We start from the raw sequence: 17,637 nt of genomic DNA, 5'->3' as shown, positions 1-17,637 counted from the left end.
GCACTGGTTGGCTGTGGCTCGCTGGCTTTTCAGCTCTTACTAAAATCTATTTTTTTCTATGCAGCCCCACCGCTAGATGGAATGTGATGCTCCGGCTAAATATAACTGATTAGCTGCCGAAAGCCTTTGCCGTCAACCACGCGGATTGGTACAATACCTTGTTCTGCCATCACACACTCTTCTCTCTTTGTGGTCTCATCGGGCCACCAATCTTTACAGTCTTTATATGGCAGGTTGCTGCAACCCGACCCCGAAAGCGTCAGGCTTGCTTTATATGTGGTAAGGCATTGCATTGTGGATGAGCTGATTTTGTATTCTGCCAGTGTGTTGCGCAGTTTGCAGCAAGCCATGTCAACGTTTTTCTCAAATCGCTCCCAAATGATCTTCAACACAGTTACTGAATTTAAATTAAATAACAGTTAAGGGTTAACATCCCTGTGGGACATCCTGAGGGTTCGCGGGATCCCCTCAAGGTTGCTGGATATCATGGCGGGCATGTACACTGGTACTGGGAGTGCTATGCAGAGTGGAGGCAGACCCTCTGTGTTTTTCCCAGTTGATCCAGTGGTCTGTTCTGCTCCTACTCTGTTCACTGCTTGTATGGACTGGGTGTTGGGCAGAGTCGTGGGGTCCAGCAGCTGTGGGGCATCTGATTTTGACGTTGCTAATGATGCTGTGATCTTCAATGGAGGCTCTGATCGGGGCGCTCGAGAGACTGAGTGAGGGGTCTGAGTGTCTGGGCTTGTGAGGGTCCTGATAAACACCAAAGAGCCAGGCCTTTAATGACTTCCTGGGCACGACCATCAGCAGTGTGTCTGTCTGCAGAAAGAGTGTCGACCTCGGCGGTGACATTCATGTCTCTGGTGACTCCTCCTATGAAGTCATTAGACGGATTGGGAGACCATGGGGGGGTCATGAGGTTGCTGGAAAGGGGGGTGTGGCGCTCCCGATGACTCTGCAAAAGAATGAAGGTCCAAGTGTTTAGAGTCCTGGTGCTACCTGTTTTCAAGACATGGACACTCTCCAGAGACCTGAGACGAGGACTGGACTCCTTCATGTGGGTCTCTTTGGATAATCCTTGGGTACCACTGGTTTGACTTTGTGTTGCTCATGGAGTCCCAAATTAGGCACATCACCTGCATTGTGAGGGAGCGTCAGTTACGGCACTACGGCCGTGTGGCAGAGGTGCTGCTTGCCAAAGCTCCAGAGCTATCCAGGCGCCCCCTGTTGGTGGCCACGGGCCCCAGCAATGTTGAGCATCTAAGCTCCAAGGCCCCGATGCAACCCAGGGGGTCTGCCTTCTGGTGTCCCGGGGGAGGTACTGCTGATGACACGTCCTCTCCCCCAGTCCTCTCCTCAGAAGGGCATCCAGACCTGGCAAGGCCACCGGCTGTCTTGTCACTATATATATATATATATATATATATATATATATATATATATATATATATATATATATATATATATATATATACAGTATAAATAACAAAGAGACTGAACGTTTTTAATGTTGACTTTCTAATGTTGAAAGTGAATTGGCGTCACAGGTTTTTATGTGTCCTCAGGTGGGATTTATGGCTTCATTAAGTTACCTCGACTTGCTGCTACCCTTTGGCGTCTGTAGTTGCCATTGTTCAACACGAGGACTAGGAGCCATTAGGTGGCTGAAAAACAAGATCGAGATTGAATATTGCATTTTATATCATCTGCGGTGGGCATGGCATCCTGCCCGGGGTTTGTTTTCTGCCTTGCGCCCTGTGTTAGCTGGGATTGGCTCCAGCAGACCCCCTGTGACCCTCTAGTTAGGATATAGCAGGTTGGATAATGGATGAATGGATGGATTTTATATCATAGCTATCTCAATATCCAGTATAGTGGGCACTGAATCTTTCTCATGTAAGCGTACATTATTTCTTTCTTTCTTGTATTGTAATAGGTAACATGGGCTGGCTGGCATTCCAGCTGGGATGGATGGTTCCTTACCTGGCTGGGATGCTGTTTTTAATTGATAGGGTGCGAGTGGACGAGCATCCTGACCCGGTAAGGTGCCACAACACCATTATAATGGAAAGACAGGGGAGCATTGACTTCCCCAGTACACTGAGTGGTGACATCCCAGTTGGAGGGGAGTTTTGTTGGGGGGAGGTTCCACCTGACCTGGATGCAGTGTGATTGGACTCCTGGGTCCGGCATTAAGGAAGGTGCTCCGCTTCACCCGGACTGTCAGAGTCAGTAGAGGAGTCGGCCGAAACTCTCATGGGTGGAGCGGAGCAGGGCAGAGTTGTATTGCAGAAGCTGTGCAGTGCATGTAGGTATTTGTTGCGCTAACCCACCCAGCCTGAGCTACGCGCCAAAAACTTTGCGTCTCTGCCGCTCGCAAACAACAAATCTTTTCATTCTCGTGGATACGCCTCTTTATTGAAGAAACTCTACTTTTTCCTGATGGCATCACGAATTTGACGATCTACAAGTCTCTGATTTAATGTTTAAAGCCAAACAATATCTACACACTTCTGTCCCATTCGTCCATCTATCCATTATATAGACCCGTTATATCCTAACTACAGGGTCACGGGGGTCTTCTGGAGCCAATCCCACCCAACACAGGGTGCAAGGCAGGAAACAAACCCCGGGCAGGGCGCCAGTCCACCACAGTCTGTCATATCGCCTACGTCCATATGTTCGATCTCTTTTTGCTTTTACCTTTTTGTCAACATTGCATTGAATTTAGATTCTGTGTTTGGAATTACATCGTGACAACACAACGTATGACTGCCCGCGAGTGAATCTCATTTCTTCCTCTCTACACGAACTGTGTCTGACAATAGCTTTCACACAAATGAGAAATGTTTGAACCGTGTGTGTGGTTATGTGGGCCGGCCTTTTTCAAATCTTTTTTGCATTAGCTCTTGTCTAACGGGGCTTGAAATTTTCCCTCGCGGGATTTCACTTTCACCAAACAGCAAATCTTTTAATTCTCGCAGATACGCCTCTTCAATAGGAAGAAACACTACTATTCCTTGATGGCAACACAAATTAGACGATCTAGAAGTCTCCGACTTAAAAGTTTAAATCTGAACAATATACAGTGCATCCGGAAAGTCTTCACAGCACTTCATCACTTTTTCCACATTTTGTTATGTTACAGCCTTATTCCAAAATGGATTAAATTCATTTTTTTCCTCAGAATTCTACACACAACACCCCATAATGACAACGTGAAAAAAGTTTACTTGAGGTTTTTGCAAATTTATTCAAAATAAAAAAACTGAGAGATCCCATGTCCATAAGTATTCACAGCCTTTGCTCAATACTTTCTCGATGCACCTTTGGCAGCAATTCCAGCCTCAAGTCTTTTTGAATATGATGCCACAAGCTTGGCACACCTATCCTTGGCCAGTGTCGCCCATTCCTCTTTGCAGCACCTCTCAAGCTCCATCAGGTTGGATGAGAAGCGTCGGTGCACAGCCATTTTAAGATCTCTCCAGAGATGTTCAATCGGATTCAAGTCTGGGCCACTCAAGGACATTCACAGAGTTGTCCTGATGCCACTCCTTTGATATCTTGGCTGTGTGCTGAGGGTCGTTGTCCTGCTGAAAGATGAACCGTCGCCCCAGTCTGAGGTCAAGAGCGCTCTGGAGCAGGTTTTCATCCAGGATGTCTCTGTACATTGGTGCAGTCATCTTTCTCTTTATCCTGACTAGTCTCCCAGTTCCTGATGCTGCCACCACCATGCTTCACTGTAGGGATGGTACTGGCCAGGTGATGAGCGGTGCCTGGTATCCTCCAAACGTGACGCCTGGCATTCACACCAAAGAGTTCAATCTTTGTCTCATCAGACCAGAGAATTTTGTTTCTCATGGTCTGAGAGTCCTTCAGGTGCCTTTTATAAACTCCAGGCAGGCTGCCATGTGCCTTTTACTAAGGAGTGGCTTCCGTCTGGCCACTCTACCATACAGGCCTGATTGGTGGATTGCTGCAGAGATGGTTGTCGTTCTGGAAGGTTCTCCTCTCTCCACAGAGGACCTCTGGAGCTCTGACAGAGTGACCATCGGGTTCTTGGTCACCTCCCTGACTAAGGCCCTTCTCCCCAGATTGCTCAGTTTAGATGGCCTGCCAGCTCTAGGAAGAGTCCTGGTGGTTTCAAACTTCTTCCACTTACAGATGATGGAGGCCACTGTGCTCATTGGGACCTTCAAATCAGAAGACATTTTTCTGTAACCATCCCCAGATCCTGTCTTGGAGGTCTACAGACAATTCCTTTGACTTCATGCTTGGTTTGTGCTCTGACATGAACTGTCAACTGTGGGACCTTCTATAGACAGGTGTGTGCCTTTCAAATCATGTCCAGTCAACTGAATTGACCACCGGTGGACTCCAATGAAACATCTCAAGGATGATCAGGGGAAACAGGAGGCACCTGAGCTCAATTTGGAGCTTCATGGCAAAGGCTGTGAATACTTATGTACGTGTGCTTTCTCAGTTTTTTTATTTTTAATAAATTTGCAAAAACCTCAAGTAAACTTTTATCATGTTGTCATTATGGGGTGTTGTGTGTAGAACTCTGAGGAAAAAAATGAATTTAATCCATTTTGGAATAAGGCTGTAACATAACGAAATGTGGATAAAGTGATGAAGCGCTGGGAATACCTTCAGGATGCACTGTATGTGATCTCTTTTTGCTGTTCCGGTATTTCACCGAGTTATAATTTCCTTTTGTTTGTGCTAATGCGATCTTTACTATTATTTTTTTGAGACTTTTGAATTTTCGTACTTCCATTATCTCTAACCTACTGTACGTGTATTCTTTACGACGTTCTACTTTGTCATCTACTCTTTGTCTTTTATTTCCGGCCATGGGTTTGGTTTAATCTCTTGGCACAAAGTCTCGTCTCGCGGGATGTGAAAGTATCTCTCTGAAAAAGTCACATCTCGTCCCCGGCTAAAAAAGTCTCGTCTCAGGATAAAAGGTCTCATCTCCCAAGATTTTTTTATTATAATAGAGAGAAATCTCTGTATTGGCATCAGTGTCTGTGCTGTTGGGTCTGGGGTTTGGGGTGCTGCAATGTCCCCTAGTGGTCCGTGTTTTACTATTTATTTCAATGTTCCTCTTATCTGAATTTCATTTGTTTGTCCTTGCAATGAGAAGTCAAGCACAATGACCCCTTCTATTGGCTAACTAAAAAGATTACAGTATGCAGGCTTTCGAGGCAACTCAGGCCTCTTCCTCAGGCCAGATGTCGCTGCACCCTTTATAAGAAAATGTGCCATAGAAATAAGCGTTGCTGTTGTGTGAACGTCTGCTGGTTTTGCTACAGAAATTCAGAGCAGAAGAGCACTCAGCACTGAGATGACAATACAGTATGATTTATCCCTGGCCACAGCCTGACAGTATTTATGGCTGCAAATGGTAAATACGTTCAGTAGACGCCACAATCACAACATGTTAGTTTCGGTTATGATGACACTGCAGTGGTCTGCTGCCTCCTTCTTAAATGATCATTTCAGGCTTGTCATTTTTGCAGCGCAGCGCGGCTCAGAGGATGATGAAGGTTTTTGCCACTCACCATGGTAACCGGTGCCGGGTAAATAACAGCATACTGCATATTCTGTGGTGACTTCTGTGTTTCCTGGTGAGGCAGCTCGCTGCAAGGAGAGTAGGCGTAGCATGAAAATGAAAGGCAACGGGCGCTGAAAACAACAAGAAGAAAGATGAAGATTACTGTCCTTTACTAAATTTGATTATGCTAAAACTCGGTCAAAGTTCTTTGCTCGATTTGGAAACCTTCCCTTTGTATATTCATGGTGTGATTAATAGCATGCACTGTGACAATCGAGAGATAGATAGAGATAGCGCTTTATCTGTCTCACACAGGAAATTTAGCTTTTTACAAAAGAAACAACAGCAACCCCCCTTTAAATAGAGAGAAGAATTAGACAAAAAGAAGAAAAACTTCTGACTTGGCCAAAGATAAGAGAGCAGTCCCTGTGAGGCGCTATACAGACATATGGCTGTTGGTATGAAGGAGCCGCCGTCGCGTTTCTTGACCCACTTCTGCTGAGCGGTGTGTTAGCTGGCAGTCCTCCCTGTTGGTGAGTCACAGAGACAGGATGGCCAGCTTTGTTCATAATAATTGTTCATCCATCAATCCATCCGTTATCCGCCGCTTATAAGCAGGGAAGCCCAGACCTCCCTCCCCCCGGCCATCTCTTCCAGCACTTCTGGTAGGACCCCGAGGCGTACCCAGCCTAGTAGGGAGATATAATCCCTCCTGCGTGTCCTGGGTCTGCCCCGTGGCCTTCTCCCAGTGGGATATGCCAAGAACACCCACCCCTAGGGAGGCATCCAGGGGGCATCCTGACCAGATCCCCGAACCACCTCGGCTGACTCCTCTCAATGTGGAGGAGCAGCGACTCTACTCCGAGTCTCTCCTAAGTAACTCAATCAATCAATCAACATTTATTTCTATAGCACATATTCATACAAACAAAATGGAGCTCAAAGTGCTTTACAAAATGAATAGAAAAATAGAAGACACAATAAAAAATAAACATAAGTCAACATTAATTAACATAGAATAAGTAAGGTCTGATGGCCAGGGTGGACAGAAAAAACAAAAAAAACTCCAAAGGCTGGAGAAAAAAAAATAAAATCTGTAAGGATTCCAGACCACGAGACCACCCAGTCCCCTCTGGGCAATCTACCTAACATAAGTGAAACAGTCCTCTTTGGATTTAGGGTTTTCACAGAAGGACCTGATGATGATGGTCACGTAGACTTCTGGCTTTCAGTCCATCAATGTTGGTGCATCCTGATGCTTTGAGTAGGTGGAGGTGGCACAGGTCGCCACCACAAAGAAACCGGAAAAAGAAACAGAAGAGAGAGTAGGGGTCAGTATGGATTTTAGAGCCACTATGAATAGTTATTATGATGAACTGAACATACAGAGTATCAGGATTAAGTTAAAGTGAAGTTATGAGAAGGCCATGTTACAGTAATGTGTTGTCAGCAGTGTTTTAAACTGCTCTACTGTATCAGCCTGGCGAATTCCTATTGGCAGGCTATTCCAGATTTTACTGAACTCCTCACCCTGTCTCTAAGGGAAAGTCCAGCCACCCTGTGGGGAAAACTCATTTCGGCCACTTGTATCCGCGATGTCGCTCTTTCAGTCACTACCCAAAGCTCGTAGCCATACGTGAGGGTAGGATCATAGATCGACTGGTGAATCGGCAGCCTCGCCTTTTGGCTCAGCTCTCTCTTCCCCACGACGGTCCGTTGCAGAGCTTGCATTACTGCGGGTGCCGCACCGATCCGTCTGTCAACCTCCCGCTCCATTCTTCTCTTGAACAAGACCCTGAGATACTTGAACTCCTCCACTTGAGGCCGTAATGTGTTCCCAACCTGGAGAGGGCATTCCACCCTTTTCCGGCTGAGAACCATGGCCTCGAATTTAGAGGTGCTGACTCTCATCTCCGCCGCTTCACACTTGGCTGCGAACTGAATAATTGTTCATATATTTCTAAATTTCCCCTTGGGATGAATAAAATTTATAATCTAATCTAATCTAATGTAATCATAGCCACCAGTTTTGTCTTCATTCTCTCCTCCACTACTACCACCAGGGGCTCGAGAGCACATCCCATTACTGAGCCTACCTGTTGATTTGATTGGTCTCTCTTGAAGTGATGTTACCGGACCACCACACCCCACTGGCTACTAAGAAAAAAAATGTCGGCTCTGCCCTGTCTTACATTTTCCTTCTTCTTTCAGCGGCTCCTATTTAAGGGTTACCACAGCGGACCATCGGTCTCCCATCTGTCCCTGCCTTGTACATCACTTTCTGCCACACCGCCTACCTTCATGTCCTCCCTCACCACATCCATAAGCCTCCTCTTTGGTCTTCTTCTTCCATCCTGAACATTCTTTTCCCAATGTACCCCTCATCTCTGCTCTGCACATGCCCAGACCATCTCAGTCTCGCCTCTCTTAATTGATCACTAAACCTGTGTCATCCCTCTGATATACTCCTTCCTAATCCAGTCTACCCTCGTTACTCCCAGTAAATCCTTACACTGGCTAACTGGTTAAGTCTAGGACAGATTTCGAAATCCTCCTTTTAACATATAAATCCTTAAATGGCTGAGGTCCGGCTTACTTGACTGAACTTATCATGACTTACAAACCTGAGCGCACATTAAGATCTCAAGACGCCGGTCTGCTTAGGATTCCAAGGATTCATAAAATAGCAGTGGGAGGTCGAGCTTTTAGTTAGAGGACCCCCCCTAAACTGTGGACTGGCTTGCCTGCTACTATAAGAGATGCCCCTTCGGTCTCAGGATGAAGACTCACCACTTCAGTTTAGCACACCCTGACTAGAGCTGCTGATGAACAGTTCAGACTCCATCTCTGTTGTCAGTCATTAGCATTAAAACATCAGTAACATGATAGTTACTCACCCTCACCTATTCTGTTTCTCTTCCCGGTACTCAAATGTGCCACTTGGTGCCAGTGCCCGCCTGCCAAAGGTAAAGTCATCTCTGATGGAGGATCACAGGAATCGTGGGGTAGAGGGGTCTTTTAATTGGATTGGCTGGCCCAGATCTGACAGCTGTGGAATGGCCAATCGGGTGGAGGCAGCTTGATGGCCGAGGTCTTCAGGACTCTGAACGAATCCAAATCCTATTATGGGATGTCATCTACTGTTAAATTCTCCTCTATACTTATAATATTTCTATTTTTATACTGCATTGAGGTTTACTTGTGATCTCTTCTGTGTATTGTGTTGTATTGACCCCCTTCTTTTTGACACGTACTGCACACAACCTACCTGGAAAGGGCTGTCTCTCTGAACTGCCTTTCCAAAGGTGTCTTCCATTTTTTCCTACAAGGGAGTTTTTCCTTGTCTTCTTACAGAGTTGAGGCTGGGGGGCTATCAAAAGGCAGGGCCTGTTAAAGCCAATTGTGGAACTTCTTGTGTGATTTTGGGCTATACAACAAATAAATTGTATTGTATTGTACCTTCATATCTGCCACTTCCTGTGCCACCGTCTCCAAACCATACAGAACATAACGGCTCTCTCTACCATTTTATAGACCTTCCCTTTCACTCTCGTAGGTACTCTTCTATCACAAATCACTCCTGCCACTCTTCTCTGCCCAATGCACCCTGCTTGCACTCTCTTCTTCACCTCTCCTCCACACTCTCCACTGCTTTGGACTGTTGACCCCAAGTATTTCAATTTGCCTCCCTTCAACACTTCCACTCCTTGCAGTCACACCCGTCCACCACCTTCCCTCTCGTTCACACACATCTACTCCATCTCACTCCTACTGACTGTCACTCCTCTTTCTCTCCAATGTGTACTTCCATCTCTGCAGGTTCATCTCAACCTGCAGTCTACTCTCACTGCAGATCACAATGTCATCTGCGAACATCACACCAAGCACACACTAGGGACAATTTAGGATCGCCAATCCCCCTCACCTGCATGTCTTTGGACTGTGGGAGGAAACCCATGCAGACATGGGGAGGACATGCAAAGTCCACGCAGGGAGGACAAGGGAAGCAAACCTGGGTCACCTAACTGAGAGGCAGCAGCGCTACCCACTGCGCCACCGTGCTGCCCCAATAATAATAATAATAATAATAATAATAATAATAATAATAATAATAATAATAATAATATATGGTCATTTTATAGTTTAATCCAGACCAAGGATGACATCACAGATAGAATCAGCTGCCTTTATGTTTGTTCCCAGTGCTCTCTCTGTCTCTGCCATCTCACGGTGTTAAGAACCCAGTTTACCATGGTGGGCCACATGGGGGCAGGTCAGAAGGCCTGCTCTTAGTTGAGGTTATGTACATGCAGGGAAGGCTTACACACTTTTCCGGTGGTCTCAGTACCAGACTTGGATACTTAAAGCCCACGTCAATGAGACTCCACAGCAGTTAGAAAGGTGGGTGCAATGAGGAGGTTGAGATGGAAGCGTGGAGTAACAAAGCTTGATAAGCTCAAGAATGAGAGAATCGGACATACAGCCAACGTTGAGGAGATCTCAAGGAAAATACAGCAAAGAAGGACAGAGTGGCACTGGCAGGTAAAGAGAAGAGAAATAAGCAATGTGGGCAGAAGAAGAGGATGACGAAAGTGTAAATTTATGGACTGTGTGAAGGGGGAACCTAACGGAAAAAGGGGTGTCAGGGGAAGGAAACGTACAGCAGATGGGAGTAGAGGAGGCTGGTCCGATAGCGAGACCCCGCATGAAAGTGGGAAAAGCATTCGAGGAAGAAGAAGATCAATTTGTGGTAGATGATGGGTTGTGGTTGTAGATAGATAGATAGATGTGAAAGGCACTATATAATAATAGATAGATAGATAGATAGATAGATAGATAGATAGATAGATAGATAGATAGATAGATAGATAGATAGATAGATAGATAGATAGATAGATAGATCGATCTGTCTATGATGTCAGGTCGACTGCTTGTCTGTACTTCCTTTCAAGGGCTTTGCATTCATTGTTGATGGGACAAGGCTTGGCTTCTGGTGAGCTACAGTATATGGATTTTTTATTTACTGTGTACACGGCTGGATTGGCTTTCCAAGGATTTTGCTTTATCTCGTTGCTAATATGTCACCCCTGCTCTGCTGTTGGGGTTTTAATTTGACTTCCATGCTTACGGTAAACCCAGTGTGGATGTGAGTGAGGCAGAGCTGTGATGGGAATACAGAGATGCAGTACATAAATAAAGATTCATTAGCTGTATAATCTCTGTACAGTCAAACTTGGTTTTAACGAGCTCGGTTATAACGATTTCTCAGTTATAATGAAAAAAAATTATTTTTGAAAGATACATCAGCTATTCGCATGTAAATGCCCAGTTATGACGAGTGAAATCTTGGTTATTACGAACAACACCTGACCACATCCTGGACTTTTGTGAGCCACAGCAGAATAAATTTCAATATGAAATAAATTTCTTATCTGATACCTGGAACAATGTGACGACTGTTACCTTACAGAATTCCTTCAGGAAATCCACATCTGATATTTTTGAAGAAGAGGATGAATTGCCGTTATCTGAATGGGTTCGCCCAGACAATACTGAAATTAATAATGTTAATTATTACGACTATCAACACGTAGATGACAAATTGTTTACTAACGAAATCATAAAGTTCAAAAAGAAGACAACGATGAAGATGATAAGGAGGAAGACGCCGCTGGCATATTGGATTTACCAGAACGCAGTTTACCAACATTGTTTGATGCTGAAAACGCCTGCAGTAGATTGAAGGCATTTTAAAAAGGGACTGACGCGAAAAAGCAAGCGTTGGATGCATTAAGTGTTTTAAAAGGCGTGACTGTAGATTACAAAGTTTAAAACAAAAAAGTTTCTTAGAAAATAGTTTATTAATGTGGGTTTTCATTATGGACTAAATGTATATTTTTTCAATAAATCATATTACTTTAACAGACTGAGTTAATGTCCTGGTTATAGCCAGTCAGTCAGTCATTGTCCAACCCGCTATATCCTAACACAGGGACACGGGTGTCTGCTGGAGCCAATCTCAGCCAGCACCGGGCACAAGGCAGGAACAAACCTCGGGCAGGATGCCAGCCCACCGCAGGGCCTTGGTATAGCGAATTCCACTTATAATAAGCAAATAGTGTCAGTCCCATCCAACTGACTATAACTGAATTTGATTGTATATTACAAAATATTACAAAAGTACTTTCTATAATTTGCTTGAACATTCCGGTTGATTTTGCGACTTCTATCATAGTTCAGTCGTGGCACCGATTTATTCACGCGAATCTGAGAGAGACGGAGTGGACTTCAGGAGTGGGAAGCCAGGCGGACCCTCCTCACTCACGCGCCAGCCTCCATTCGAGTTGCTCTACCTCTCGCCAAGTGTTGGAGTGTTCCTCGCCTCCGCTTAGCTAGCGATATCTGTTTGTTTTTTGATTTTTAAAGTTAAAAAAAAAACAATTTCAGTTGTAAGTATCACGGCTCATCCAGGGTTCCTCACCGGACTGGAGTTTAAATTCATGTTTTATATCGTCTCCCTTTATTTTTGGTTCTTTTGTATGTATTACGTTTATTTGGATCTATTTGCCAGGCAGTGCCTTGTCTGTGTTCCATGAAGTTTGTGGGTGGTCCGCCAGGGAGTAGGGCCACCTGCCAATCACTGCCCTCTGCTCTCTAAATTGGAGGGTCTCCCGCAGGTCCTGGTGGTTCATTTTGAATGTGCTTTGGGGGGTTATGATAAGTTCTTGTGTTTTTCCTGGATTTATGACCTACTCTGTCCTTCTTTATTTTGGGTCTTTTTAGGGGCCTGTGTTCACCTCAGCCTGCCTTGTGTTTTTAGGCAACTGCACGTTGCCATTGTGCTCTATGGAGCTTCAATGTGTGACAGAGGATTTTGGTGAAGAATAAAAGCTTTTACTTATTTTATGCAATTTATGAAGTTTATCTAACCAGGGTTTGACAGCATGTCCTGCTCTAGTGGGCTTTGTTTGAGGTTGAAGTACTTTAACATCTTTTTGGGTTCTGTGTGCAGAACAGTAAGGTTCATGGGATTAATAAAACTGATTGAATATCAGGTAAAACTGGAAACTGGAAAAGATTTCAGAAAAAAAACCTGTATTGCACTAAATTATATGCACTTATTTAAATGATTTAAATTATATACACTTATTTATCTCTGTTTGTGTCTCTTTCCTCTTTAGATGTTATCATGGGATGCAGTAATATGGGTGTTTTCCACGTGGAGAGGGGGCGATACCAGCTCACGTACGAGCAGGCGGATGGGCTCTGCAAAGCGTATGGCGTTGTCTTGGCAAACGAGGAGCAGCTGAAAGTGGCCCACCAGAACAACTTCCAGACCTGCAGGTGAGCACCTCATGGTAAAGGACATCATTAAGGTAAAAAAAGAAAACGTGCGATAATTAAACTTGAAACGTGTGATCCAGACATTGAATTGAGGGCTAAATCTGTCCACATTACCACTTAGAGGGAAAAGCTTACGTCATCCCGGTTAATGTTTATCAGCTCAGCAACAAAAGTGATTTTACCAACACTGTCATGATGAGCCATTCTGACTGTAGAATGCCGGTGACTTCAACCAAAGGAAAGGAAGGAAAAAACGTCTATCAGCACACTGCATGAGCAAGCTGGACCTGATCTATCCAATTATTAAAGCATTAAGTGTCAAGCTGTGGCACAATGGGGCAGATCTGACCACATCTCACTGTCACCCTCAAGCCTGCCATTGACAGCAGCAGCAGCCCTCTGATTATCGAAGAACTTCTTCTCTGTGTTTGGGGGGTGCGTGTCTTGTTATACATTGTTGAGCTTCTCTAAACTCTTAATATTAAACTATCTATCTATCTATCTATCTATCTATCTATCTATCTATCTATCTATTATATAGTGCCTTTCACTCTATCTATCTATCTATCTATCTATTATATAGTGCCTTTCACTCTATCTATCTATTATATAGTGCCTTTCATATCTATCTATCTATCTATCTATCTATCTATCTATCTATCTATCTATCTATCTATCTATTATATAGTGCCTTTCACTCTATCTATCTATCTATTATATAGTGCCTTTCACTCTATCTATCTATCTATTATATAGTGCCTTTCACTCTATCTATCTATCTATCTATTATATAGTGCCTTTCACTCTATCTATTTATCTCTCTATCTCTCTATCTCTCTATCTATCTATCATATAGTGCCTTTTATATCCAGGCAGATTTGTGGCTCTGAAGCTATTGTTCTGCGCTAGCTCCCATATTGGAAGATTGCCAGTTCAAATCCCATAAAAGCTTAGCAGTGACTCTACTCTGTTGGGTCCTTAAGCAAGACCAAGAAAAGTAAAGTTGGTGAGCCTGCACTGGTACAGCGTGTTGCCGCACTCACTACATGACAAAACAACTCGGGATCCCGGTTGGCAACCCCCCAGGCAGACACGCAGTCCAGTCCTACTCTCCAGAAATGACCCTCCATCTGCCACAGCCTGGTGTTATGTGAGCGACCCCTTGGCCTGATCCAGCCAATCGGGTCCCCAACAATGAGGATCTTACGAGCCTGATCACCCTCAGGGAAACACAAGGCCGTAGTGCCGTAACTGACGCTCCCTCACAATGCAGATCATGTGCCTCATTTGGGACTCCATGAGCAACACAAAGTCAAACCAACGGCACCCAAGGATTTTCCAGAGAGACACACATGATGGAGTCCAGTCTTCATCTCAGGTCACTGGACAGCGTCCATGTCTCGTAACCATATAGAAAGACAGGAAGCACCAGGACTCTAAAGACTTGGACCTTCGTCCTTTCGCATAGATATTGGGAGCACCACACACCCCCTTAAAGTGACCTCATGACTCCCCCCCTCCCCATGTGATGTCATATGAAGAGTCACCAGAGTCATGAATGTCACTGCCAAGGTAAGTAAACCTCTCAACAAGGTTGACACTCTCTCCACAAACAGACACACTGCTGATGGCCGTGCCCAAGAGGTCAATAAAGGCCGGGCTCTTTGGTTTTTATCAGGACCCTCGCAAGCCCAGACACTCAGACTCCTCACTCAGTCTCTTGAGATCCCCGATCAGAGCCTCCATTGAGTCTGCAAAGATCACAGCATCGTCAGCAAAGTCAAGATCCGTGAATCTTTCTTCACCCAACAGATGCCCCTCAGCCTGTGGACCCCCTGCCCCTCATCACTTAGTCCATACAAGCATTGAACAGAGTAGGAGCAGAACACACCACTGACAAACCCCAGAATCAACTGGGAACAACACAGAGGTCCTGCCTCCTCCACTCTGCACAGCACTCACAATATAAGTGTACAGGCTGGCCATGATATCCAGCAACCTCGAGGGGATCCATCAGACCTTCAGGATATCCCACAGGGCAGCTCGATCAACTGAGTCAAACACTTTGTGAAAATCGACAAAGGCTGCAAAGAAACTCTACTGATATTCATGTCTGCGCTCCATGAGAGCCCTCAGTGCCAGGATGTGGTTGACAGTAGACTTCTTAGGCGTAAAACCAGACTGTTCCGGTCGCTGGTAGGTGAGCAGGTGATCACGGATCCTATTGAGGATGACCCTATTGAGGACCTTACCCGGCACCGAGAGCAGTGTTATCCCCCTGTAGTTGCTACAATCCTGGCAATCACCCTTTCCTTTCCAGATAGTGATGACAAGTCCCTTTTTCCAGTCAGTTGGGATGATGCCAGTCTCCCAAATGGAAGCAAAGATTGCTTGCAATGCCAGGAGGACAGCCTTACCACCAGCCTGGAAAAGTTCACCCCGGATACCACAGATTCCTGCAGCCAGTCAGCTGGTTCATCACCTGTGCAATCTAAGTGAGACTGGGTGGAGGTCACAGCTAATCGGAGGATCAGCCTCAAGAACCGTGGACCAGCGATATCCAGCTTCCTATCCGGAGACCCTAAGCAAGACCCTTAATCTGTTATTCCTTCATCCAGGGTGTGACGTTAATCTGCATCCAGCCCTGCAAGCAGGTCCTCCAATTTACAGGGAAACCTTGGGGTGGGTGGCAGGATTGGCACTCCAGCCAGAAGAAGCAGTTCAGTCTTCCACCAAACGTACCGCAGGACGGAGATCCTTCTCCGCAGTACTAGACGTTTGTACCCTGACTGCAGACTGCAGGCCTAATTTTCATTGACTTTCCGAGTTGTTGGAAGTAACCGGCAATGAGTGAGTTGGCACCCCAACATTTTCCAGTTCTCGGTCCCAGTGTACATATACTGTGTGGTTTATACAGTATGCCATTAGTGTTCCAATTTGGCCACGTTTACATCTTCATAAAGTAATATATATATGTATTTTTTTGCTTTTTTCTAGAAATGGTTGGGTTTACAACAAAACAGTTATGATACCACGGATAGATTCTAATGAGCTGTGTGGAGGTGGAAAAACTGGATTAATCTTCGTCACGGACAACCAAACAAAATATGACGCCTACTGCTTCAACGCTACAGGTAATGTGACTTCTCCGTGTTCTGCTTGGCCCTGGTGTGTCACTCATGGCTGATTCCTGTCTTTAATGTTCAAGTTGATTGTTTTTCATTAAATATTTGTTCAGTGAATTTCATAATGCCCCATAATTGTGATTCCTGTTGCAAGAATTAAATTCAGCTCCTTTTATTTTGGTTTAGCGCTCTTCACTCTGCTGTGACAAGCTCTTAGGTAAAATTCAAATATAAGATAAGAGTGTACATTTACAAGTTACTAAATACAGAATTAGGGTGGCACGGTGGCGCAGTGGTAGCGCTGCTGCCTCGCAGTAAGGAGACCCGGGTTCCCTTCCCAAGTCCTCCCTGTTTGACATGCAGGTTTGGGTGCATTGGCGATCCTAAATTGTTCCTAGTGTGTGCCCTGCGGTGGGATGGCACCCTGCCTGGATTTGTTCCTGCCTTGTGCCCTGTGTTGGCTGGGATTGGCTCCAGCAGACCCTCGTGACCCTGTGTTAGGATACAGTGGGTTGGATAATGGATGGATGGATGGATATCTGTAAATGTCACTCTGAAGGAGTCACCAGCCCTGAACCTCATCACACGTCACTGACGTCCAGTAAAAGCCTTCAAGAAAGCCCCCCCTTGTCGATGTTTTTTTTAAGTTCTCAGTGGCCGCATTACACGGAGTGCGGCAGAAGAATGACGATTACATTACATGGGCTATTGGTGCCCAGTGGCATTCCAGCTGCTCCAGTGTGATGGTGAGTGGCAGTGTTGGCACACATAGAAACACAGCAGACATATAGTACCTTTAAAACCTACTCACGCCCTCGGATGCTTTCAGGTTTTGTTCTTATTGTACCCCAGCGGATGTAATCGGACTTTTATGTCTCTGATCACATATTTTATTGGGGTGGCACAGTGGCGCAGTGGTAGCGCTGCTGCCTCGCAGTTAGGAGACCCGGGTTCGCTTCCTGGGTCCTCCCTGCATGGAGTTTGCATGTTGTCTGCGTGGGTTTCCCCCCACAGTCCAAAGACATGCAGGTTAGACGCATTGGCGATTCTAAATTGGCCCTAGTGTGTGTGTGTGTGTGTGTCCTGCGATGGGTTTGTTTCCTGCCTTGCGTCCTGTGTTGGCTGGGATTGGCTCCAGCAGACCCCCGTGACCCTGTGTTAGGATACAGTGGGTTGGAAAATGGATGGATGGATATGGACATAAAGACACAGATGTGTGAAAACAAAGTAGAAACTGATTAATATTCTCGGAAACCAACCATATTTGTCCCTTAGTTAATTGTTGAAATATGGACAGTTGACAGTGGAGGAGAGGGAAACAAAAACGCCAGTCCGTTCACGGTCAACTGTAAGAGAGAAAATCAAAGACAAAGTCAGATGCAGTCAGAGTCCTGCAGACCGTCCACTGCCAACCCGATTACAGAGTCGTTCCATTTGATGACTCCAGTTCTCCCAGTACTTGAAATTACTTTTCCATGGGCAAGAGAACAGCTTTCCAGTAAAGTAGGGGCAAGAAAGTCACAATATAGAGAAACAGAATAGAGAAGGGTCAGCAGCAGTTTATAAATGTTGTTTAACTTTATAATTTTGTACAAATAACAAACACGT

At 45.2% G+C, this 17,637-nt stretch overlaps 1 protein-coding gene across 2 annotated transcripts in view; it reads left to right on the top strand.

The window, feature by feature from the left end:
- The window catches only part of LOC120523050 (CD44 antigen-like), a 144,000-nt gene that overhangs the window by 69,276 nt on the left and 57,087 nt on the right, over nt 1-17,637 (top strand). For both annotated transcript variants that reach the window (XM_039744003.1, XM_039744011.1), the window contains exons 2-3: nt 12,742-12,904; nt 15,902-16,038. In XM_039744003.1, coding sequence (XP_039599937.1) covers nt 12,742-12,904; nt 15,902-16,038 — 300 coding nt within the window. The remainder of the gene's footprint in view (nt 1-12,741; nt 12,905-15,901; nt 16,039-17,637) is intronic.

This window comes from Polypterus senegalus, chromosome 1 (genome assembly GCF_016835505.1).
Source record: "Polypterus senegalus isolate Bchr_013 chromosome 1, ASM1683550v1, whole genome shotgun sequence".
Taxonomy (NCBI): domain Eukaryota; kingdom Metazoa; phylum Chordata; class Cladistia; order Polypteriformes; family Polypteridae; genus Polypterus; species Polypterus senegalus.
This window is presented reverse-complemented; position numbering and strand designations above follow the sequence as displayed.